The sequence below is a fragment of the Candoia aspera genome, chromosome 2 (assembly GCF_035149785.1).
Source record: "Candoia aspera isolate rCanAsp1 chromosome 2, rCanAsp1.hap2, whole genome shotgun sequence".
NCBI classification, from domain to species: Eukaryota; Metazoa; Chordata; class Lepidosauria; order Squamata; family Boidae; genus Candoia; species Candoia aspera.
In genome coordinates, this window is record NC_086154.1 from 138,029,134 (window position 1) to 138,054,637 (window position 25,504).

General features: G+C 45.7%; 2 protein-coding genes across 4 annotated transcripts in view; both read left to right on the forward strand.

Annotated features, from left to right (window-relative positions):
• The window catches only part of HOXC5 (homeobox C5), a 67,300-nt gene that overhangs the window by 11,958 nt on the left and 29,838 nt on the right, over positions 1-25,504 (forward strand). The gene's annotated exons all lie outside the window — the stretch shown is intronic.
• On the forward strand, positions 13,838-16,231 carry HOXC4 (homeobox C4). The gene is made up of 2 exons (XM_063293847.1): positions 13,838-14,458; positions 15,029-16,231. The coding sequence occupies exons 1-2, from the start codon at positions 13,987-13,989 to the stop codon at positions 15,379-15,381; spliced, it is 825 nt and encodes a 274-aa protein (XP_063149917.1). The 5' UTR covers positions 13,838-13,986; the 3' UTR covers positions 15,382-16,231.

Below are 25,504 nucleotides of genomic sequence, written 5' to 3' on the forward strand. Positions count from 1 at the left end.
AATGATCTCAGTCTTTAAAACAATCACTTCAGCTTGGTAATGCATGCATTACAGATAGGGAAATGCGGCTGACAAAATAGCAGCTTCCTATATTGCCAAGCCCCAAATGCTTTCTTTAAAAAAACGAGACAGGGATCAATTTATCTGTCTGCCTATTATGAGCGTCAACCGATATCTCTCTCGCGATCTCTCTTGTTTTAAGGAAGAAATCTGGGAGTGGGAATGTAAAACTAAACTTTTGTTTACATCCTTACAAGTATCCCCCATATCCTGTTGACTTTAGCCGTGTAAGGTCTCAAGTAGTGGGGTGGACTGGAGGCTTCTTGCAAACTGGCATGCAGAGCAACGCCGCCGTCCCCCAGCAAGCTGCTAGTGGCACCGTTGCTAAACTGTAAGATGATCTCATTGAAAGAATTACCCTGCGGAAGAAAGCAGGCAAAAGAGCAAACAGAAAGCCAATCGCAGGTCCCTTTCAATTCTGCCATATTTGACAGGCTTTGCAAGGAAGTAAGGGGAGAAGGAAATTAGCCAAGTGGAGGGTGCTTGGGAAGAAAACGTGTCCCTTCTGAGCAACAAGCACAATTCTCATACTCCCGCATAGATTTGGTAAGAACGCGCTTTATTCTGTAGACGCAGAAAGAGCAGGAAGGCAGGAAGGAGAAGTTATTTCTCAGGGCAGCCGGATTTCCAAGAGGCCCATGTTTTAGCAAGCAGGTGGGGGCCAAAGTTCTGGTGTTGTTTGGGTTTGGGTTTATTTGTTTGTTAGTTTTAAGACTTGGGATTCGGACCACCAGCAGATCTTGTGCAAATATTTGGGCGGAGCAAAGTTGTTTGGTTATTTGCGATTTCTGATAGCACGTGAATAAACAAATCCCAAAAACCCTGCCCATCACCTCATGTCCTCCTTCTTCTTTAGTTCCTGCATTTTTAGCCATTGGAAGAACTTGCACGCATTTCCTTTTAACATCTAGCCCCCTCCAAGGGTCTATTAGGCTCTCTCCCACTCCCTGCCAAACCTTCCAATTCTGATTTTCTCAAAATCTGTATATTTTGGTGTGTGTGTGTGTGTCACGGGGAGGAGATGTTGACAATATTATATTTTGTCTCTCCTCATTTTGAAAAGAGGGAAAGGGGAAAAAAAGCATCTATACCAATGGCAGGGATTGACTGATTCGTTGCTTGTATTGATTTATGATTTGGTTCAGAAAGAGCTCCACTATCAAATGGCGTTTCTGTTCGGTCAATAATTGAATTCCCAGTTATCGATTGTGGTGTGTGTGTGTGCGCGCGCGCGCGCGCCTGGTTGGGATTTGCTAGCCTTGCCATTTTTGCCTTTCTTGCCAGTGATACCCATAAATCCCGCTCCAAGTCCTCCCCTGTCAGGGTGGCAAACGTCGTGTCCTGTGGCTGTTATTGTTAGGTTACTTCGATTTCAGGGTGTGAATCCCTTTCTTTGCAAACGCAGTCCATAACCCAATGCTTACGGAGTAGCCTCATTCAATAAGCAAAAGACAATAGTCGTATTTTAGACAAGGGGAGAAAGGAAGGCAGGCAGGCCGACGGGGAAGCTCTTAAACTTATTTGTCCACCCAACCATACCTCTATCTAATATCCCAGCTTGATTTTTGAAGCCTAGAAGATGGAAAAGAGTAACTTCGGGAGGCAAAAACTAACAACCAATATCCAGCTCATGACACCCTTCCTCTGCAGCCTCTGTCGCGCTTAGCCATCCCTTTACCTCTGCAATCCATTGCACAACATGAGCTAGTTCCTACCTCCGTATCTACTTGTGTATATCAAATACTCAGATACACGAGGTAGTACATCCCCACGTGCCATGTTCTGAAGAGTTCAGGTTTCTTCTTATCCCTCACCGAGAACGGCATGTGGTGGGGAAAGGGAAAGAGAGAGGAAACAAACTAACAAATGCCTTTTCCCTTCCTATTCCTATTCCGGCCAAGGCAAGATTACAGTTGGCTTGAATCTGTAATATAAACAGGTCACTGTAACATGAACTGCGGTGTAGTTTATGCACATTTGTAGAAGATTTGTGAAGTTTCTTAAGCAGCATGTCTGTGGTCAGAGGAGAGGAGAGGAGAGGGAAATGTCATCTTTCGCAACGCCGTTTTTTTAAGGCAGAAGACTTTCTTTCTTCCTTCCCTCTCCCTAGTTCCCAGCAAGGAGAGAGGGAGAGATAATCACTCGGGCTGATCAGAGCGCGCAGGGCCTAGCGCTCTGAGAAATCCTCTCTTCACTGCGAGTTCCTCTGACCATCCCCACTTCTAGCCTTGTGTCCCGCGCCCCCCGCCTTATACCTTTTTGCCCCCGCCCCACCGGGTGGCCTAGAACAATATACCCACTCCCCGCTCCTCACGAATCAAATGGGAGGGTACCGTAGACTTTTATTGCGGGAGCCTCTTCCCCTCAGGAAAGGGGGGGGGGGAGAGTGTCGTAAACGCAGGCAGGTGTCCGGTTTGATCTGTCTAATCACAGGAAGTGGCTTGGGGGAGCGCCTGGCTGACTTCGGGGGTGTAAATACCACCGGTCTGCCGCCCCTTTGCTTTCTCTTCTTTCTCAAAGGTGCCGGTGGAAAGATAAAACAAGCAGAAAGGGGGGTGGGGGGGAGGCGTAAGGGAACGACGGCGACGGTGTGTGTCTGTGGGGGGGGGGCACTGAGCCCGCGTGTAGGACGTTGATGCCAGTCCCAAGGAGGGGCCTCATCTTTCCCGGTTCAGCGGCGTTGCTTTCCCCTGATCAGCGTTGGGGCGCTCCGTCCTAAGGGGCGTTAAGAAGGATCCGCCGTGGAGCTCAGGGCCCGGGCGAGGGGTTGCGGGCGGGAGCGAGGCTTCTTCCTAGGAGGGGGCGCCGTTTGCAGGACTAACAAGGAGGATCCAGTCGCCTTGTGCGGCGAGCAGGGCCTCCTTGTTGTCCCCCTCCTGGCTCCCGTTTCTCTTCCGGGAGTTTAAGTCCACCATTCCGCGGGACGGCAAGGGCCGAGAAAGCGAGAGGGATCCTCAGAAGCCGGGCCACCTTCCTCCTTGACCCGAACGATGTTGAACTGTGCTTGAATTCCCATCCGGATCGCTGCCCTCAAGAGAGAAGTCGTTCCTTTGTGTCAATAACAATCGCCCGCGCACACTCGGGGAGGCAAATCGGCTTTGGGTGTAAAGAGCGTCGCCTGTAAACGCCGGGCCATTAACAACCGAAATCACAATGTTTCGAAAGGAGGACAGGAAAAGATAAAGAAAAATCAAACACTCTCTGACGGGGGACGGGAGTGGACTGTGGCCCGTGGACAGCGTGGGAGACACGGCCCATTTTCTTTCCGTGAATATTGGATGCCATCTAGTTACCTAATTTTCAAGCAGCTGTCTCTCCATCCGTCCATCCAACACAGTTTCGCAGAAACGAGTTATTCTTCTATTTCTTTCTGTAACTGACCAGGAAGCAGTGGGATATATGTAGGTGCTTGTTTGCTGCGATTAACAGCTTTTGAAGAGGCCCTAACTTCCGGTGGCCTGTTTAATCGTAGGACAGAAGGAAATTCAACGGGTCTTTCCAGGGAGGAGGAAATAACAACGCTGGTATTGCTTGTCCGTGTTGCCTTGTTCCTCCTGGCCCTGAGGAGACCTGCCACGGCCAAGGGATGGAAACGTATTTCCCGGCCGGTTGCCTCGGTCTGGCTTTGTGACATGCTGACTGTTGAAATGAATCCATGATATTGCTGTGGAGAAGTTGGGACCAGGGAGGGAGCTGAGGCACGTGTGGAGTTGCTGGGTCATATATAAGCGGAGAAATTGAGATTGAACAATTCCATCTCTGAGACTGGATTCCACACGACACATTGCACACCCAAGGACAGAGATGAGAGAGACAGGGAGCAGGACTGATCTCAGGGAGGAGCAACCATCCGTCTCTTCTGTAGCCCTTCCGCGTAACCATTTCTTCTGCCTTCTCACTCTAACCCTAACAGTTCCCAGTTACTGACTCAAAAGAGGAGTGCTTTGATAGGCTCACTACCTCTCTTTCCCAGAGTTTTCCATCTCCATCTTTAGGGGATATGATCACATTAGACAAATTCCCCTCCTTTCCCCCAATAAAGGGGTCATCTTTCTTTCTCCCCTCCCTTCTCTTTAAAACTCAGGCTCCAACTGATGCATCCGAGAGCTCCTTCCGTATATCATTCCTGAAATGTTTCTTGTCCAGCACCGCAGCTCCTTTGGCTTCTGTAGGCTTGACTAATGGCAGCTGCAATTGACAAAGCCCGCAGAATTATAACCGCTAAGCTCAGATGGGAGATAATATAGACCCTCCTACATTTATTTAACAACAAAACCTCCCCCCACCCCCGCCACATCAGCCCAACTTTCTGTTAAGTTCCGTCTGCTGCACTGTACTTACAGTTTACAGCTTTCCCTGAATCGCAGGAACTAATAAACGTTTTATTAAAAGGTTTTGATGGATTCACCTTTGGGATTAACTAAGATAATAGTTTATTACACTGTGAAAGATTAAATTGAGTACCCTGGTGGGGAAAAAATAAACATTACAAATAACAAAGCTCCTGTTTAAGCATAATGCACTATTGTTCTCAGACTAAACATAAGCCACTGGATTTTTTTTTAATGGATTCCCATTCACACATGAGATTAAAAGGCAGATCCTAGGCAGATCTATCTATCTATCTACCTACCTACTTAACCTACCATCTATCCATCCATATTTCTTTCTTTCTCTTTCTTTGGGATTTTTTTTTAAATGGGTGAAGAGGGAAGCCCCCAATTGATCACAAGTTCAAATTAAGTAGGAAGAATCCAAGATGAACATTCTGTAAAGAGCAGTGCTTTAATGGTGCTAAAAGGATCCCAAAGTGATCTTTTTATAAATGGGAGCCACTCTTTTTCTTGCAAAATATCCTCCAAATATTAGTCCTCTCCCTAGGTAAGGGATGATTCCCTGTTCAGAATAGCAGCCTGATTCTTATCAAGTAAGGCGCCTTCATATTTACACAACCTCCTCCTTCCCCTGTGATCAGTTCGATCAGAAATAAGCAGGAAAAGAGTCAACACAAGTTTTTTTTTCTCTCCCAGATCTGAGGTGAGACAGAGAAACGTTTGCATAGCCTGCATGACAGTGTCTGCAGCTTTTTGTTGATGCTATTGTATAAGCACCAAATAACGTTTATTCACAAAACCCATCCAAGCATCAGTATGGGTGTATGCCACCTAACGCAGTCTCCTTAGATCTCTGATTCTTTGCAATGTGTGCATATTTGCAGAGGGAAAGGAAGAAACACCAACAGCAAGATTGCTTGTGGGAGTGAGTGTGTTCCTGCACCTAGAATTGTATCCTATCCCATTCATGTGTTTCTTTCATATGGCATATATGCTTTTGTATAACACCATAGAAAGCAATGTCTATCATATTACTGGGTATTATTTTGAAGGCAGAAATGAACTTTTCAGATAAAAGAGCACTCATTTAAAGAATCCAGATGGTCGGTTTGTTATTTCATTTCTGGTGTGGTGGACCAATCCCTCAACAGCATAGGAAAAGGCAGAGGACTGGTTGTGCACCTCTTTGCACAGCTGATTTTTCCTTGAGGGAAAGGTATAGCACAGACTGTCCCTTATCGCTAGCTCACCTTACACCAGGCTGAAGAATTTTGGCGGCTAGTTAGTTCCTCTCTTTTCAGGATCTCTCTAATCTGTAGGCACTTAGCCTACAAGGCTAGATTCACTTTCCTGAGAGTATATTCTGTTGAACTCAGAAGGTCCTGCTCCTAAACAGAAATGGAAACTATGGTCTTGTAAGTTGAACCTATGCTCCAGTTTCTTATCTGACAGGAGCAGAGACATATGCTTCTAACTGGGATATTCGGTATAAATCTATACATTAGCCACCTTGAAGGTTAGGCTATATTTTAAATCAAAGTACTCAGTTTAGTGCCCACTGGCTGTTTTGGACTAAAACTCCCAGATTCCACAGCCAACATGACCAACATTCAAGGATTATGGGAGGAACTACTCAGGCTGTCTAAAAAGCACCAGTTAGTCTCCTCCCAATTCAAATAATCAAAGAAGCAAACTATCACCACATTGCTTACTCTAGACATTTCTGCTCTCTGAAGATAATGTTTATATTAGAAGTTCAGCTCTTCTGGGAGAGTCAGAAGTAGAGCAGAGCAATTAAAAGGAGAGCGGAGGCCATTGCAGAACTGGCTGCATATTCCAAACACAGAAATCAAATCGTGCCAGAATCTGGGAGCAGTGAACGCTCTGCAATTACCACCGATAATCCAGGATCAGGGGATTATCCTTTTGGAGAGTCAATCCATCGCTAGAGGACTGCAACATCAAGTGACCTTGTGAACAAACTATTTTGCATTAAATGCCTTGGAAAGGTCTTTAATAGCAGTTGCCAGTGCCATCAACTAAAATGAAGCAGGTTTGTCCCTACAAACCAATATAATTGTTCTTGCAAGATGAAGAAGAACACCACGTACATGTAGATATGTCTCCAGACGCATATGAAAGGAGCCTCATAGTCCATTCCCCAGCAGCCTGCTCTGATGGGAACAAGCTATTTCTCTGTTTTGCTCCTCTTACTGTGATCACACCCTACCATTTGCACCATTATTAGTTGTTCATTGAGTGCTAGCCCCTGGGAGGTTTCCTTTAATGGAGCAAACTTTTGGATTTATGAGCAAGAAGAGGTAGAGCCAGCCTCTGGACTGTTAAACCAGGTTCTTCATCCTCCTCACCACCACCCCTCCAAATGACAGAAGATGTTCTGAGTCCTAATGGACTAATTTATTCAGCCAGCTTTCCACTCTGGTCTAGGCAGCAAGAACAATCTAAAATAGGTCTCTGTCTGTTTCTAAAGGAAAGTCAGTTTCTTTCAGATACTTCCTATTAGACAACCCCAAAGTCTCTCTCTCTGTGTGTATGTGTCTTTCCCAAGAGCCCTTTCTTGTTATAGGCCTCTCTGCAAATTCTGCCACAGGGTGATAAGATAGGCATCAAAGGTATTTATGGGGGGAATGGAAGAAATCCCTGTGCTTTTGCCTCAGCAAGGTCTTGGAAGTCTTTATCTCAGTGAGCGCTTTTATTTTTTTAAAAAAAATGAAAGACAGAATCTTACCAAGTTTTCATTCTCCAATTATTGCGAGTCCAAACACTAGCAACTACAAATGATGGATTGGCAGAGTTGGAAAAGAAAGCAAATATATTTTCACCTTTCCAAGTAAAGGGCCAGATATTTCCAAGTCAAGTCACAGAGAGTTCCTAGCGAAGGAGAGTTTAACCTATCGCAGCAATATACTGTATATAAAGCAGAAAAATTAAATCTACTACCGATCCACTCAGCTCAGATAGGGCTTCCTTCCTGGAATTGCTCTACAAAGTAAAAGAAGCTTGCTTGACTTAATGCCTGCCTTTTTCTCCCAAATGTTTGCATTAATGTAATAGTAAATGTAAAGGATTCACCACCCTTACATTTAAAATATGAGAGAAAAATGAAACAGGGAGGGAGGGTCTTATTAATAACAGTGCTATCAATTTTGTACATTTCTACTCAGAAGTAAGTCCTGGCAAGTTGGAGGGGTTTAGCCTTATACTTAGTTAAATCTATGCTTAACTATGCTTTAAAAGAATTAAGGGCAAATTGAAGCAAACATCATCCCTACTCAGCAGCGTAGGTCTGCTTTGAAGAGTTCATGAACTGAGGCATCTCAATTAGTCCCCCTTTCAAACCATAAATAAATATATAAATGAAAGCCTGAAATATAGATTTGAATCTGACTGATAAGTGAAAAAGAAAGGGAGAAGGGGAGGAAGACGATTCTTTTGGCCAAGTCAGATTGTTGTTGTGATTGTTGTTTTGAAGGGGTGGGGGTGGGGATGAGTTGGTTGGAGGGTTAGGAAAGGGAAAAGAAAAACCAACAATTTCTCCAGCATAAAAATGAAACATCATATTAGTTTGCCTTTGGGCTTCATTTTTTCCCTTCTACATTATAACTAGTTATTGAACTCGCTAGAAGATCTAAAGGCCATTTGCGAGGAGACAAATTTCAATGGAGGTTCCCCATCAATAACTCCTTGGCAGTGACCTATTGGATCAAGTCAAACAGGGGAGGTGAAATTCAGGTCACGCTGTCTAAGCAATATTAAAATGCGCCCACTTTTTAAAAAGCCACTTTCAACGAGATTTGAAGAAAATTGAATTCCTGGGAGAGGGAGGGAGGGAGGGAGGGAGGGAGGGGTGGATGCAGTGGGGATGGGGTGCTGGTGGAAGAGAGGAAGAGAAAATGGTTTGCATTAATATGCTTCTCCCCTCTTCTTTTCTTTTCTTTTCTTTTCTTTTCTTAGGAAATAGGGAGAATTTGACTTGAATGTTTTAAAAATAGAGGGATAAATATTTACAAAAATCGAGACTGAAATAGGGGTAAAAAGATGGGTGTTATGTGAGGGTTACCTCTAGTGACATGCTCTAGTTATTCAAATCGTTTTACTCCAACTCATTTTTTTTTAGTGACAACAGATTTAAGGGAAAAAAATCAATTAAACATTTGCATATTTCTTTGCATAAATTAGATCTATCTCTTGGCATTGTGGGGAACAAGGGAGGGAGGAGAAGGGACAATACTGAAAGATTTCGTGCTTTTTCGTGCCTACAGGTTTGTGGGGGGTTTTAAATGAAAGCATAATTATTTATTTGGTTTTCTAGAGTGTCATAAAGAACTCAGCTCTGTAGAGTTGGTCTTCCTCTCCCCACCTCCCAAAAGCATTTTTATCCACCATGCCCGGGCACAGGCACATGCACACATATCTTCCCATCTAGTCAGTGAATGGATTACTCGATCTTTGGATCCAAAAAGAGCTGTGATGAAATGTCTTGTTCATTTAGGAGAAGAGTTATTTCAGGTGTGTGGGAGGGCGAAGCGTACAACCTGGAAGTTGGTGGCGGGGGGGAGGCGGAGGAATTATATTCCTGGATCTATTCGAGATGTCTCCCAAACAACAGCTTTGAAGAGCATTTTTAAAAACCCTTCTGTGTGGGCCTGTGTGCGCGCGCGCCCGCGCCCGATTCGGCTAGGGAATGGCCTTGGTTATGCTTAACATTAAAGAGTATATGGCTCGCATGACAAAGCTTTGTGTGATAGGGATTATTCATTTTGTATTTATTGGGATCGCTAAGCAGGGAAATAACAAAACCTCGGCGGCTCGGCACTACCTCTGGGCGCGGGTGGGGGGGGGCGCTTTATTTATTTTATTTGCGGGGAGGGTGGATCCACGATGCACAGATTGTAAATGGCTAGAGGTGTGGGTTACCAAGCGGTCAGTATGGTAATAGCTCGCACAATGAATCCGCAGGGACAATGGGCACTTATTTTTCTTCCATACTGTCAAAGGGACGCTTTGTACTCAGAAATAGTCCTGGAAATGGGAAGCAAAGAGACACACGTTTTCCAACCCGATTCCCTGGTTTGGATGGGAATTAAGGGTCAGGAATTATTTCCCTGAGAAGTTCGGTTTCTCTTCGCAATTGCCGGTCAAAAGAGTAATCATTATAGAAATAATGTGCGTCGCCGACGTTGTTTGGCAGGTTGGGAGAAAGTGAGGCTAAGGAGGGAAGGATGCTAAATAGAAACAAAAGAGGTTTGTGCCCCACTATGGTTTCGTATTTTCCCACACGTGTTTGGAGCCTTGTTTGATAGTGACAATACGAGGAAAAGTTCCCAAACCCTGAAGGAAACAAGCTAGGCAAGCACACAAAGGCTTTTATGGGGGGGGGGGGGAATTAACCGAACAGAGAAAAATCACTTCTTAAAAAGAATGTAGGTTAGTTAAAATATGAACAGGGAAGGAGACAAATGGGCACAAATAAGGAAACTGAGCAATCAATTTGATTGCAAAATAAATAAATTTGAAAAAAACCAAGTGGTTGGCTCAACTAGGGAGTAAATTCACTCACTCACTAGGGAGTAAATTCCGCTTGGCTTTGTGCCTCTGAGCAGTCCTGCAGAACTGGGCGATATGGTGCCACTGAATCTTCTGTACAGTTAAGAAGTTCGTCTAAGTTCCAAGAGGTTTATACAGATTTCCCTTCCTGATTTCCTCTACATTGTCCCTCTGCTGCCACGGCTGCCTCCAGCCCCCTGGGAACAAAGCTACTCCAGAAAAACAATGTGCCCTCTGGAATGGCACATTTCCCCTTCCAGGAGCAATGGTCAGTATTTCTGAGTGGGCAGTTGTTTGTTTAGATGATTCTCACAGGGCAGAAATGTGGAGGTAACTGAGCAGAGGTCTGTGCTATATTTCTAGCTTAATCTTGCAGTGCCTGCCAAACAGGTCCATTCTTAGCCCAGGAAAAGTGAACAGCCCTGAGGTTCTTGAGGCTTAGTACTGAAGCAGTGTGCTTAAGACTCAAACCTCTCCTTTTCTCCCTTCCACTGGCATCACCGGAATCCTACTAACATTCCTAAAAAGGAGACAGTCCAAGCAATATCCTTGAACTGAACTCCCTGAATGCAGTGGGAGGGAATGCACTAGGTAGATGCCTGTGATAGAGTCCCGAGATATGCAAAGCTCAGAGGAAACATCTGTAATGCTAATTGCTACAGCTGGTAGTAATACCACAGCTAGGAGTAGCAATGCCGCCATCAGCAGCAGCAAAAGTACTAGGGTTGCTCCCATTCATAATTCCCACTGTTTCTGAAAGCAGGATGCCACCACTTCACTAGCCAAAGAAGAAAGAGATCTGTAAAATTCTGGTAACATAGCCAGACCCTAGAGTAGCATTAATAGCAGTTGCAGAAGCAGAAACCTTTGCTTGTCATTTTTCCAGCTGACATGTATTTAGTCTACCTTCTGTGTCATGATTTTAAGGCAAAATAGGGAGACCCCCCCCCACCGCTTTCTCCTCTTTCTTCTCACACACAGCGACTGATGCTTTAGACAGAATTGTTCCTGCCAAGCATGTATCAGAATTCCTGTCCTATAGACAATTAGCTGAATCCATAGGGTTAGGTGCACTGCCCAGCTAATCCCACAATATGTCTCTTTTACTTTTTACACTCCACTTATAAATGTTGGACTACATCACTCATACTCCACAGCCAGCCATCAACTAATCTGGAAGACTCCTGGTTGAGGAAGGCTGGTCTATAATAAGCCTGATTATTATTATTACTAATACATTTTCATTAATGGAATAATTACTGAGAATAGAATAGAATAGAATAGAATAGAATAGAATAGAATAGAATAGAATAGAATAGAATAGAATAGAATAGAATAGAATGATACTTGCTGTATACAATAAGAAATAATTTTCTCCCACTGGAATGTAAGGCCAGCCTCAACCTCCTTTTTTCCTTCCAGCATTAATCAGTAAGCAAGCATGCAAATGAAGGATTAGATATCCATAGATGGCTAGAATACCACCCTCGAATATACTTTCCTCTTTAAAACTGCACATGAGAAACACTCAGTAAAGGAACAGGAATGGATGTACTTGACTAAGTACTTCATGGAGGCACCCTTTTTTAATGGCTGAATGCAATAAATAATAAGCAGTAGTCAAAATTAGAAATCACACTCTTAGGCCTAGTTACCAAAGTGAAGATAGAATGAATTTCATTTTGCTAGAATCCACCAGAAATATGTATGACTAGAAACAGTTAACTTATGAAAAGGCTTTTTTGAAACTCTGGACAGCTGTTCTCTTCTCTCTCCACTAACAGGAAAGAGGAAGGAAGGAAGGAAGGAAGGAAGGAAGGAAGGAAGGAAGGAAGGAAGGAAGGAAGGAAGGGAGAGAGAGAGAGAATCATTGGGAAAGAGTAGGAATACAGGTTTTCCTAGTCCCATAAAGGCCAAATTCATCAGTCGTTTATATATACCCTGTAGAACTGAATTTGTGTGAGCACCTCTATTGCAAATTCATCTCTAGGGGGCTATATGGATGATGCAAAAGGCTTGCTAATGTTCTGTTTTCTTTGATTTCCTCTTACTTGCAGATGTAATTAAAAATCTCAGACGTTTGGGGGGGTGGTGCATGTGTCGCCTTCATGTGTGTGTGTGTGCGTTTGTGTGTAATTTTGATAGATCCAATAGTCTCACATAACTAGATCATGAATAAATAGTTAAAATAAGAAGAAAGGTAAATAGTGCTCCTGATAATAAAAGCCACCATTATTACTTTTTTGGGGGGAAAGAAGAAACAGCCAGCATTGCGATCACAGGCTTGCACAAGCCCTTGTCAGAGAGAGAACATGCATGAGAGGAAAAGGAAGAGAGAGAGAGAGACCTAACCATTTCAAGTGACTGATTTATGGCGTTTTACAGCCCCATAAAAACTGCTACAACCAGCCCAGAGCCTCCGACACCGCTGGCACATTTAGTCTAATAAATAAAACATAAACAGTTAACTTTATGTGTCACTTTTATTGTTATCAAGTAAAATATTGCAATGCCCTGCAAGCTATGATTTTCAACTATAATTGTTATCAAGCAATACAAGGGATTAATCCGACTCTCGTTGCCCCCTTCTCCTTCATGTAGGCTATAGATAAAGCCCTTAACTGCAATAAATGAACACTTTAAAATGTTTGCTTCACTTCAACTTCTTTAGCCTACCCAGGGGTCTGTTTATATTGGCATCTGGGTATATATTCTGTCCACCCCTACCTCCATAAGGAAACCAGATGTTTTGAATTAAGGCCCTATACTTTAGCGTTACTTCTGGTGGGGCTGGGGGTAGGGGCTCATGCCCAGCTCTTGTATGGGAATGGAGTATTATATCTCATCCTTCTGTCTTACATTCAGACCAGATGGGTGTAGTGTGTGCTTTTCCATAATCATAAAAAACCAGGACCTTTGATTTCATGAAGCCCGGTGGAATGAACAGAGCCCCTATCTGTGTGTTTCTCCTTACCACCACCTTCTCATCCCCCCCTCCCCTCCCCTCCCCTCCCCTTGGAAGGGTGATGGACCTGCCCGAAGCCTTTCCAGAACTTCCTCTGCTTTAGTTTCCAGCCACCCGTCCTTCTTGTAACTCTTCAGATCGCCCTTAAGCAAAGGTTGATGAGCATTCCTAGAACACTCCAAATGACGCAAAGGTGATTTGCATATGCCCCTGCTGCTCTCCCCCCCCCTCCACCCTCGCAGGTAAGCTGACTTCTTTGTCTTTTCCCCTCGCTCCTGCCCACAAATCCTTGGAAGACAGATCTTGAACTTCTTCCTAGTTTTCGGTCTGTGCATAGTGAAAGGGGCTTGTGGGTCTGTGGTGGGGGGAGAGGGCACCTCTGCAGACAATTATCCTAAATGGATTCTGGGGAAGAGGGGAGGGAGGCGGAGGCAACTCCCCTCCCCCCCAGCTGTTCTTTAAGGTGAAACAAGCAATGCAATGTTGGGCGCGCTTCCCCTCTCCGCAGTGCAAAAAGATCTTGGGTGTCTCTCCTAAGCGAGGTTCACTTCGTTCTTGGTTGCGTACAAGAAAGGGCTTGCTGGGTACCTGAAAGAGGCGGGGGCGCTAGGGCGGGGGCGGGGAAAGCCTAATGCGAAGAAGCTTCTCCTACATTCCCATCTCTCTGCCAAATGATTGGGTTGATTTCTATTATCTTCCTGTCCTTGATGTGGTCCTTTAAAAAAAAAAAAAGGAAAAGGAAAGAACCATTTCTGGTTGCCTGCATTGTCCCCTTCCCCCCAACTCCCTTCTTTGGCTCGGAGTTGGGGGGACCCCTGACCGAACACCAAGATCACAGGCACACGCTCACATACACACACACACTAGCGCGCGCGCACACAAATTGGATACACTTTGAATAAGCTTTTGGTTCCTTATCCGGGGACTAGCGCGGCCGGCGTGATTGGCGCAACGAATCACGTGGTGAAACTAACTTTACGGGGTCGCCAGCTAGTAGGAGGGTTTTATGGAGCAGAAAAACGACAAAGCGAGAAAAATTATTTTCCACTCCAGAAATTAATGATCATGAGCTCGTATTTGATGGACTCTAACTACATCGATCCGAAATTTCCTCCATGCGAAGAATATTCGCAAAATAATTACATCCCAGACCACAGTCCGGAATACTACAGCCGGACTAGGGAGTCCAGTTTCCAGCATCATCACCAGGAATTGTACCCTCCACCTCCACCTCCTCCTCCTCCTCCTCCACAGCGACCCAGCTACCCCGAGCGCCAGTACAGCTGTGCCAGCCTCCAAGGTCCCGGCAACCCCTCCGCGCATCCACGGGGCCATGGACAGCCGCCCGGAGGCCACCATCTCCCCGAGAAAGCGCCGCAGCTCTGTGACCAAACGGCTCTCTCCGGCGCGGCTACCTCTCCACCCCCAGCCCCTCCAGCTTGCAACCAGCAAAACCCCGAGCATCCCAGCAGCGCGGCCTCTAAGCAGCCCATAGTCTACCCATGGATGAAAAAAATCCACGTCAGTACTGGTAGGCAACTTTTCCTCCTCGGCTCCTTTTCTCTCGGATGTGTGCGTGTGTGTGTGTGTGTGTGTGTGCGCGCGCGTCCCCCCCTTCCCACCAAGCTCTCAGGCTCCCTCTCTCTCCCTCCCTCTCTCCCCTTTTCCCCCGTCTCCTCCTTTGCCTTCGACGAGAGTCTTTGGGTTAGCACAATTGAGCTGGATTTACGACTCCGAGCGGGTAATTACACCCACCATAAATTTTATAGCCGAGCTAGTCTGGGCAGCCCCAGCCATGTGGTTCGCTCTGTTATGTATGTGTGAAACTCCAAAGGCTTGGAGAGGGGTGCATAAATAATTCAGGCTCTTTCCAAGCCAAGGAAACCCCTTCTTCTTAGGAGCAAAAAGTCTTGGGTTCTTTATAACCCAGTAGGCGGATGGCTCCCCCCCCCCCGCCTTCTCCCTCTCTTTCGATCTCGCTCTCCCTCTCTCTCTCTTTCGGCGCCCTGAGCCACCGGAGATCTCGCCGGCTCTCCTCCCCCCTTCCTTGCATCCATGCGAATCTTTGGTTTGGTTTGGCTTGTTTGTTTGTTTTCTCCAGTGAACCCCAATTACAATGGAGGCGAGCCCAAGCGGTCCCGGACTGCCTACACCCGTCAGCAGGTCTTGGAATTAGAAAAAGAGTTCCACTATAACAGATACCTGACGAGGCGGAGGCGCATCGAGATCGCCCACTCCTTGTGTCTCTCGGAGAGGCAGATCAAGATCTGGTTTCAGAACCGGCGGATGAAATGGAAAAAAGACCACAGGCTGCCCAATACCAAAGTGAGATCCGCGGCTCCGGCCAATTCCTCGGCCGGCTCCCTGCCTGCTTCTTCCAGCGCGGTGGCTGGCGAAGAGCATTCGCAAAGCTCAGCTCAGGAGCCACGAGCAGAGGATATTACAAGGTTATAAACCAACCAACCAACAAAAAACGCCCCATGCAAATTGACTCTGATTATTTATAGAATCTAATATATATCTATATATTTTGGTTCTTTTTTTTCTCGTAGTTTTCCCGTGCGTGTAGATATATTAAGGAGAGAGAGAGAGAGAGAGAGAGAGGGAGAGAGGAAACATACATACACATACACAAAAGGATGGGGTCTGCTGGAGATCTCAAGCTTTAGGTGCATATATTATTAGCATGAGAGGCCAGGTGGCATACCTGTTGGGGGGTTTTTTAATCGCCATTTTCAGGGTTTTATTTATTTTTTAAAAAGGAAAGGAAGAATGGACGGATGGGCTGTGTATGCGGATGTGTCTGCATGTGGGTGGATGTATGTGTGTATGTATGTCAGATGTAAGCCTGCGTGTTGGGGTGGGGACCTAAGTGTTCTGTTTTAGATGAAAATTCGGGGCATATGCTAATAATTATACAGGCAAGGAAAGAATGTAATTATTTTGCTCTCTGAGTTTACACATGGAGAACAAAAAAAAAAGGACCATTGAAGGCTTCCCTCCCCCTCCTCCTTGTATAAATGTGGAGAAAGATTTTTTTTACAAAAAAAAAAGTGGGGGATAGCACACGAGCTAGTTAGTTCAACAGTGAGCAGCAAAAGATAAGGAGAGCAAGAAGGGCAGCAAGTTGAAGGGAGAAATCAGTGGGTAGGTTGGTTTTTATTTTTTGGTTTGGCTTTTCCGTGGTGGTTCTTGTGTTTTTGGACTAATTTTACATGATCATTGTAAACCTGCAATAAATGAGTTTTAGTGTATATGTGAAAGTCCCCTTGTTCAATAAAACAAAACAAAACAAAACAAAACAGTGAGTGTGATACAGACTGACTCTGGGATATTTGGTGAGTTATTTTGCTTCCTTTCCTCCTCCTAAAGAAGAAAATGCTGGGAGAATAGGCATGACCGGAATTGCCTGAGTAATGGTGGTTTCTCAGCTAAGTTTAAAGAACTTTCCATAGTCAGGTAGTTTTTACTGAAAGTCTCATAGTGTCGTGGAAGCTAATTGTCAATCTGCCATTGATTTTAGGAATTGTGACTTGCACCCTTTCTACCCTGTGACATCACAAGATGGGCACTGTCTTTGAACTCACATTCTGCCAGGCAATCTTTGCCCTGGAGGCATACATATGTGTTTGATTAGAAATAGATTCAGCTGATTCAGGATGTGTATTACCGACTGTTTCTGGAAAATGTACCTTTTTATGTTTTATCTGTACGTGAGCCTCTTTCTCTTTACTTATTAACATTATCAAGTTTATTGCTTTCTTTCATTGTCTGTAAATAACTTTAGTGGAAATATACCCCTGTTACTGTACTTTAAATAAGTTTCTAAGACAATTATATTGTAGATACTAGAGAGAGAATCGTACTGTAGAGAATCTGGAGATGTTTACTTCCCGAGGGGAAGCAGAAAGGGTGGTTGGGAAAAATGTAGCACAGATGTGTTTGCACAAGGATTATTTCTACTGTGATTGTGGATGGATGGATGGATGGATGGATAGATACTTTAGCAAGTGCCTTTTTAAATACACTGATTACCCTACTGATCAGCAGGGCCTGAAAATGGAAAACTAACTAGGTGATCAAATTATGCTTTTCAACTCTTCTTTTAGATGGTAGTTCCATGACCTTTACTTGTATTGGGTACATCTTTTAACAACCCAAAAGCAGGAACTAGTTATGTTGCAAGAGCTGGAGAATCAATTGGTTTGTATATATTACTGTTGTCTTTAAACTGTGTATATAAAATTGTGGGTTGATCTATAGCAGTAATAGTCAATCAGACAACAATATATACATTTCAGATGAAGTGGGAGTTTGAAGGATTAGGGCAAAGTGGAAAAGGGTTTGAAGAAGAGGTTTTTTAAAGGATATGTTGCTATATATCTTCTCCTGATCATTAAAAAAAACGGTTTAGCACCCATGGCTTATGGAATACCCAAGAAGGGACTGACAGGCAGATTCAGATTATTCAGCCATTCCATTCAGGTTAATGTAGAATTTTTGTGGCTTTTAAATGGGACAGAATTAAACCTAGCAGTAGATTCATTTCCAAACCACTTAACAAAGAAACATGAGGTCCAGCTGAACAGGATGACAGTTCAGCCTGTTAGTTGTTCACTCCATCTGATGTATGATTGACAGCAGCCAGGCAAAAACCCGTGACATTATTTTCACAATTCCCAGTCAGGAATACAGACTTAAGTGCTCAAGTGTATGGGAATTATAAATTAAAATTTCCTTGTGACACTACCAGGCCTGCTTGTCCACCTTATTTTATCAGATCAGGAGGGGAAAATATATGGTCGTTCAGACTGCAGTCTTGTGCAGACTAACTTTTGAAGAAGCGCCACTGAACACAGCGAGATTTGCTTCTTACTAAGCATGCATAAGGCCTCAGCTACATATTTAACAGATGAAGTGTGTGTGTTTATCAGCTTCCCAGTTAAAAAAGAATAATTTATTCAAACATATTCTTTTTGGTCTATTGCTGTGAGAAGACAAGCACAATCAGTTTTTCCAAAAGGGTTTACAAACACAAATGCATACATCTCACACATGCCCTCTGTGAAATAAAAGATAAAAAGAATGCAGTATTAAAAGGTCCAAAGTTCTAAATAGTTTCTGGTGCTAAAAATGGAATGGCCATAATTTGCAAAAACTGACACTCCTACACACACCCCACTGATATTCCACACTTAGACTACTGTAATAAGGGTTCTGACTATATGTACGTTGTTCCTCTATTGCACTAGGTTTTGGTTGGTTGGTTGGTTGGTTTTAACATCCCTCTTTCTCACACACACACACACATAACACTTTGATAAATTGTAACCAGGAGTATCTGTGAGAGAATCGGTCTCTGAATGTGCTGGGACTTTGTATTGGGGGCATTCTCTGTGTGTCTGCCTAGGAAGCCAGGGGAAAAAAAAGGGGGGGGGTCATCAATCACATTTGCAACTCTATAGTCTGCATATTCAATTTTTTTTTACCTTTCAGTTAACCTCTTATTTAAATATATGGCTAAATAATTTTTACAGCGCTCTATCCCCTCCCCCAGGCCCCCTGCATGTACACACTATTTTATTTATTTTCTTCCTGAAGTTCACTTCAGTGTTTATATTCTGTAATCTATGCTCCCATCATGTGATTCTTTTTTAAAAAAAATATTGTTGATCATCTAATTTAGCCTTTAGACTTGGCCATGACACAATTTTTCCAGAAACAGAGATTAAGATTAAAGGCAAACAGGCCTGCGGGGAAGGGGGGGGGGAGAAAGAAAAAGAAGAGGATGTTATGAGATGCAAACCTCTGTCCCATCATCTTTCCCACCTCCCTCTTCTCTCTCTTTCTCAGCTTTTTGACGCCTCCATGTTGAGAGCCTGAAAGGTACTTTATTGAAGTTCGGAGAAAAGGGGGGAAAAAGTGGGTTCATTCAGAGGACAACTTTTCTAGGCCAGCAGTTTTATTCTAGCCCTTCAGGCTGACCTCCGAGCCCCCAGTGACCCGAGCGAAGTCTCTCAACGTGTACCTTCTGTGCGCCTTACACAAACTTAAAGGCATCGCCCCTGTTTCGGCTCTTTGTAAAGAAATTTTCCACGTAATAGAGCCGGGTGGGTGGGGAGGCGCGCGGGGAGGGGAGGCAAGCAGGGAGAGTTGGGCTCGGGCAGATTCAGTGCGTGTTATCGCCTGGTGCTGTCACCAAAATAACTCCAGAGAAAAGAAGGCAGGGTGAAGTCTCGGCCAAGCCTTGCTCCTAAGACTGGCTGCTTCGTTTCCCGCCTTCCCATAACTTGGAAGGTTTCTTAGCGGGTTATTCAATGCAAGAACGAAGTTTCCAACGCCAAGTAAGTCGCTTGCATTTTTGGAACTTAACAAAATAAGCAGCTTCGTCATTCATACTTCCCTTTTCCTGAAAAGAGAAAAAAGAAAAGAAAGAGAAAGAGAAAATATCTTTTAACGCCAAGAGGCAAGGCGGAGAAATCGGTTATATTGGTAAGGTGCGCCAAGACGCGTTGGGGTTTCTGCTGCCCGCAGGCAGAGGCAGCTCCCTCCTTTGGAAGAAGGCAACCAGCACAGGGAAGCCGCGTCTTCTAGGCTGGTCTAGGCTCCCCTTTGGCAGATCGAGGCCAGGCGGGAAGGAGACCTTCCTGAACAATCCGGACTGGAAGCCTCTGACCGTCCGCTGTAAATGAGGGAGCTCTGGGCAGCTCAGGGGCCAGCGGTTCCCTTGACGCCCGTGCCTCTGGGGCTCCAGCTCCGTTGGGTTGGCGAGGTCTTCTTCCTACCGTGGCGGGGTGGCTCTGCCCTGGATCCGAAAGCTTCGGTCTCCCTGCCTGGGCGCCCGTGGGTGCGGCACCCAAGGCTCTCCTCCCTGTCTCCTGGTGGGTAGACTGGGTTGTTCAGCGCGGTTTCCCCATTTCCTTTCCCTTTTCTGAGTTAAAAGGCAGGAACCCGCTAGAAACATCCTGGGCGGTTTCAAGAACGTCTGAAACTCAGTGACTTGTTTGCCAGCCTCTGGGTGCCCAGGTTGTGTGTCAAACCTTTCCAGGTCAGCTCCCTTCATTTCCTTTGTAAGGTCTCCCTAGGACACAGAGGCTTGGGGGAGAAGCCCACATGGGGAACCCCACCGCCGGAAAGCCGGCAGGCGCTGGGAGAGCCCTCTTCTTTCCTGGGAGGCGATCAAAAGGACTCAAAGAAACTTCCTGACGAGAAAGAAACGTCGGGATTTCTTGGGTTCTCCGAATCCTATCCCCTTCAGATGCTGTTTGGGAAGAGAACTTTTTCAAAAGGAGCGGCTAAAAAGCTGAAGGGGGCTTGCCTGGTTTGCCAGTACTTTGACAAGCTTTTGTTTTTGAGAGGGGAAAAAAAAAGTAAGACACCTACCCCCGTTTTTTGTCATCCCACCCCAACTCCACGCCGCAGCTTAACTTCTTAGGCAAAGAATGTCCCAGGAGTTTGGTTCACCCCCGCCCCGCCGCCGCCCGCTCTAGACCCTTCCTTGCCAGTCGCCTCTCCCTTCCCCCTCTCGCTTCTTTCTCCTCCTGCAGTTCGGGGGTGGAGGGAGGAAAAAATGTTCAAGTGCGCTGTTTAATTGTAATTAAAAGACAAACATTCCGCCAGGGTTAAATGAATGAGTTACGGGTTTCCAACCATAACTGCCAGCAGCTTCAACATGTAACTTATATTTATTGTGGTCTCGTATATCATTATCTAGAGATATAGTTTTATGTACTTCCTAATCTGTCGCCTTGATTTATTTTGATGGGCAAGGTACCAAACCAAACATTTTGGGACTTTACTGAAAGAGTAGTATTTCCTAGCAAACAGCCAATAGCTTTTATGTTGATGGCATTAATGATTTCTGGCAAAATTGTTGCCCTCGTTTTGTGTCTTCTCTCTCTCTCTCTCTCTCTCTCTCTGTGTGTGTGTGTGTGTGTATGGAAAAAAATCGGCACACAAGCACTTCAGTTGATACAGATTACTTTTTGGATGGAAAACTACCTTCAGCCTCTGTTCTGTAAAGAAAGAACGGTGGCAATATTAGGAGACCAAATGCAGCTGTAACCAAATCGGAGGGAAACATTTCCTTTTATAAGCCCATGTATCTGGTTTTACCTGCATTCATACATACCTAGATACCTACCTATTTCTGTAGCGTATGGGAGTGGGTGTGTACATACACACAGAGAGTATTATTATTATTATTATTATTATTATTATTATTATTGTTATTTACAATGACAGGTTCAGTTTCCCCCTTCTTGATTATTTACTACAGGAGGGGGATTAATACGCCAAAAAGTAAAAGGAGAAAAGGAACAGTCGCTGTTTGACGGTCAAAACCCATACTTGCTCAGTAATAACCTTTCCCTTTTTTTTAAATGACCCGGGATAAAGAGACTTGCGATTTAGCTCCCAGAAAGGCCAAGGAGAAACTATTTCTAGACTGCAATAGTGTGCATTACACCCAATCCTCGGTCCTAGAAGAGATATTCTTGGATTGGGGCACAACGAAACTCTTCATCTTGAAAGGATCAAGTCCACTGACATGGTCCTTGCTCAGACATCTAACCCAAATCTATCTCAGACAAAGGCACCTACAATTCGCAAGCCAAGCAGATACTCCTGGCTAATATGAAAGTGATGGGTGGGGATGAAGTATGTTGTTTTGTTTCCATTCCAAGCATGCCTCACTCCGAGATAGACAACGTCTGAACATGGAGGTTCAATAGGTCAATAGCTCTTGCTAAATATCTCCATCAATTTGGCTCCTCCCTTTCGATGGTCCTCTAAACTGGTGACCCTCACTGAGCTCCATAAAGTAATCATAACCCACCATGTGTGTCATGCAACCGCTTCACTGGATGACCCCAAGTCCCAGGATTACCAGAGAAAGGGAATAATTTCTCTCTCTGTGTACACTGGACACTTGTTCATAAATGTTACAAGCCTGTAAATTATGAACAATGTGAGATTTTCTTCTGTTGCTCCTGCCACATGGCACCAAGGCAACCTGGAAGAGGGGAAGGGCAAGAAGCCTCTGAACTTGGATGGTCTTTCTCTAGCCCACATTTGGAGGGAAATGTGGCATTCATAAATACCATCCTTTCTTTCAGTCTGTAGAATTGCTTCTTTGGCCTCTGACCTTCCAATTATATGTTGGACAACATCTTTATAACTCCCAGCTAGGCTAGCCCAAAGCTAGGCTTCCTGAGGATTATGAGACCTGAAGCCCACCATGGCTGCAGCGCACCAGGATGGGAATGGCTGTCCTGAACCTTTCCCAAATGGGCTGGTCTACTCTTAACACACAGTTGCCTTCCACATTTGGAGTTCTGCAACTCTCCCCCCCGCCCCCGCCCCAGCCCCAGGATATAGTCACTGACCAGGGTCTTCTGGAGCTGATGAGAACTGTTGACCAGTAAGCTAAGTGCAGGATGCCAAACTGGGGAAGGTGCGTATAGAGAACCCAACAGTGGCAGCCTGGCAGTAGCAGCAATACAGTAGTAATAATGATCATCATCATCACAAAGGTCTTCTGGTCTTCTCCTAATGGTCAGATGGGGGGATGCTGAGAAGCGCTATTACCCCGTCGACTGGGCTGAGTTGAGATTCCCGCCTCTCCCCGAATGTTAGTCCCACTCGCTCATTGGTTTTAGAGCTGTCCTTCTGTCCCTTCCTAGAGTTGTATCTTTTCCTGGCTGGCCGGCCGGCGTTTCCCAAGAAGGCTGAAGCGGGGCCATTGTTTGTCCTGGAGCTGCCTGCCGCACACAACCAACACCTCTCCCTCCTAGGAAAGGAGACCATCGCCCTTTGCTCTGGCTTAGAAGCCTCCAGAGATGCTTAACTGGTCGCCGGTGGAAGCCACGCGCCAGGTGGAGTGAGTCAGCCCCTGCGTCCCATTTGATGGTGAATTCTGATTTTGGATCGTAGCTGGGCGGTGCTGGAGCAAGTCTTTTGCTTTGCGCGAGGGACTTCGGATGCACATCGCCTTCCACTCTGTGGCGGGGTGGTTCTGAAAGGCACGCCGGTCGTTGCTAAGAGTCCTTCGGAAGGACCCTGGGCTGACCGCGGTTGCTTAAAAGCTGGCGAAAAATTCTTGACCCAACCAAGACCAGCCATCAGGCGATCATTGATCTTGGAGACAAGCCCCGCCGCCGGGAGATGTTGTAGATTAGGAAGAGGGTTAGAGAGCGGTGGATAAAATGCTGGATTCAGTGCCTCGTGAGCTACAGAAGCTGAAGATTAAAAAAACGGGATTTCCCCTGCACTGGCCATTAACACCCCAAAATTACCTCAATTACAGGCAAGGCACAGCTCACCCCTTTCTCTTTGTTCTTCTTTTCCCGGTCTGTTCCTAAGCCTGCAGGCTTTTTTCCCTACCTTCTAGGCTGGCGCGGACCACCTCCGCCATCTGGGCAAGGATTCCCTAACTCCAGCGGTCCTTCCCCTGCACCTGGTTCCAAATGCCATCATCTCTTACCCATCTATTTTAGGTCAGGCCTAGAGGTGGGACCCGCTCTGCCTTTTCCCCGTCTGCCTAACATTAAAACAGCGCTCAGCTCCCCAGAAAATCGCAGCGTGCTTAGGCAGTAAAGAGCAGAGCCACAAAGGTCTTTCCGATTTCACCAATACTTCGGGCCTGGGTTGGTGGTGGCGAGAGGGAGGGGGGAAGACTGGCGCTGAGGACATCAACAGTCCTTCTGAAAAGTTAGTTGCAGACCTGGGGCGCTGTTAATGATCGAAAGCACGTTTTTCTAAGAGTGATTTCCAGAGTATGAAGAAAAACCCTGCACATGAGCATACTCGGGCGCGGGTATGAACTGTGTATTGTGAGTGCGTGTGCGTGAAAAGCTAGAGCGGTCCCCGTTTGAAGAAGGGACGCTGCTTCCTTCCATACAAGGCCTTGCAAAATAAGAAAGGGCCGAGGAGTCTTGCAGGACGGTAGATCTGACTCTCCCACCTTGGCCCATAAAACCATCTCCACAAACCACGATTCCTTCGCCACCCTCCGCCGAACCCGCATAAACCGACTTGTCATCCTGCAAGCGTCCCCCGCGTGTCATACAGGCGGCTAAGGGGTCTTTTTTCAGAGTCTTCGCTTCGCTTCCTCTTAACAACCCCCCCACCCCCCACCCCCCACCCCCCACACGAACACACAATCACCTTGGCTGTCGGCGCACCTCTGTATGCAATATTTAAAGGAGCCCCGCAAAATCCTGTTTACTTGCTCAGCTCAGCTCCACTCCGAGCTCGGTCACGACCCCAAATTTGGACAGCAGAACAAAGGGAGGGTTGCTTTGAAAGCTGCTTTTTGACATCTTCTTGGAGCGACTGTTCTTTGGGGCAGCAGGTTAATGCAATTGTTGGGCAAAAGCTCACAAGTCTAGAAGCAGAACGTTACGCTTGGGTCTGCTGCGAGGGAGGGATACCAGTAACCCTCCTTCCGGTCCGAAATATTGCTAATATTTCTAATGTGTTGGTACGTGGGTAGGCAGAGATGGAGGGAGGGATTTTCACAGCCCCTTTCGCAGTCCAGGCACCTGTCAAAACCTCCTCCATCCCAAGGTCACGCTCCTTTTATTACCAAGTTGATTTCCCTGGAAGAAACCACTTCTGTGGTGCTCCAAGATGCAGATTTCAGGGAAGAAACTTTCCTCCTGTGTAAACTAGAGCTAGGCTTGCGGTGCACATATTGCTCATGCCCATATTGCTCCGGACAAGTCAGAGCTGATTCATCTGGCATGAAGGAGACTGACTTGGCAGGAAAATGCGGCCATTTGGGAGGTTACCTATTAGGATAGGGTGGCCCCCTACTTTCAATCTTTATCTGGTTTGGATTTTCTCTTGTAGATGCATATGGAAGGGTGTGGTTTACAGCCCCTTGTAGCATTCAAGACCACCTAGTGGCCAAATTTGGGGTGCATCCTATATTCTCCTCTTGACCTCTATACTGTGGACTACATCCCACATACCCCTCAAGAGGATGCGGTGGGCTTAAAGCTGCAAGGTTTATTCATTCCTACTTGAGAGTAAGAGTGATTGACCCCCTTTCCTTGGAGCTTTCTCTCCAGAGAACTCTCACCTTGGGATTCACGTTGACCGTATAAGGAGAAATTGTTCATTGTTTGAATGCCTGAGATTGATATCCTAAAGAAGATTGATCTCAGACTATCCCAGATGTCCAGTTCTTAGGCAGAGTTAGATTAGGCTCTGTCCATCCGAGAAGTGCAGTGCACAGCTCTCTGACTTGGGGCTCCTTGAACACGAGGAGGATTTGGAGCAGCAGAGCCGCAGTCAGAATCCTTCTAGCCGCACACAGAAAGCGTAAGAGAAACGAGCGACCTTGGTGTGAAATACGTGCATTTATTGAAAATAAATGACTGCGCGCCTCCTAACAAAATGCTCCTATTGTGATATGTCTAGATCGGCCACTCCCAACCGAAAACCCCAAGGAAAGACACTCCACCGACCACTGCGCACCAGTGAAAAAGGCAGAAATACCCTAGCAGCGGGACTGCCCAGGTATCGTTTTAAGGCGCCATTTGGCTTTTGCTACATTTCCTCGGCCTGGCCA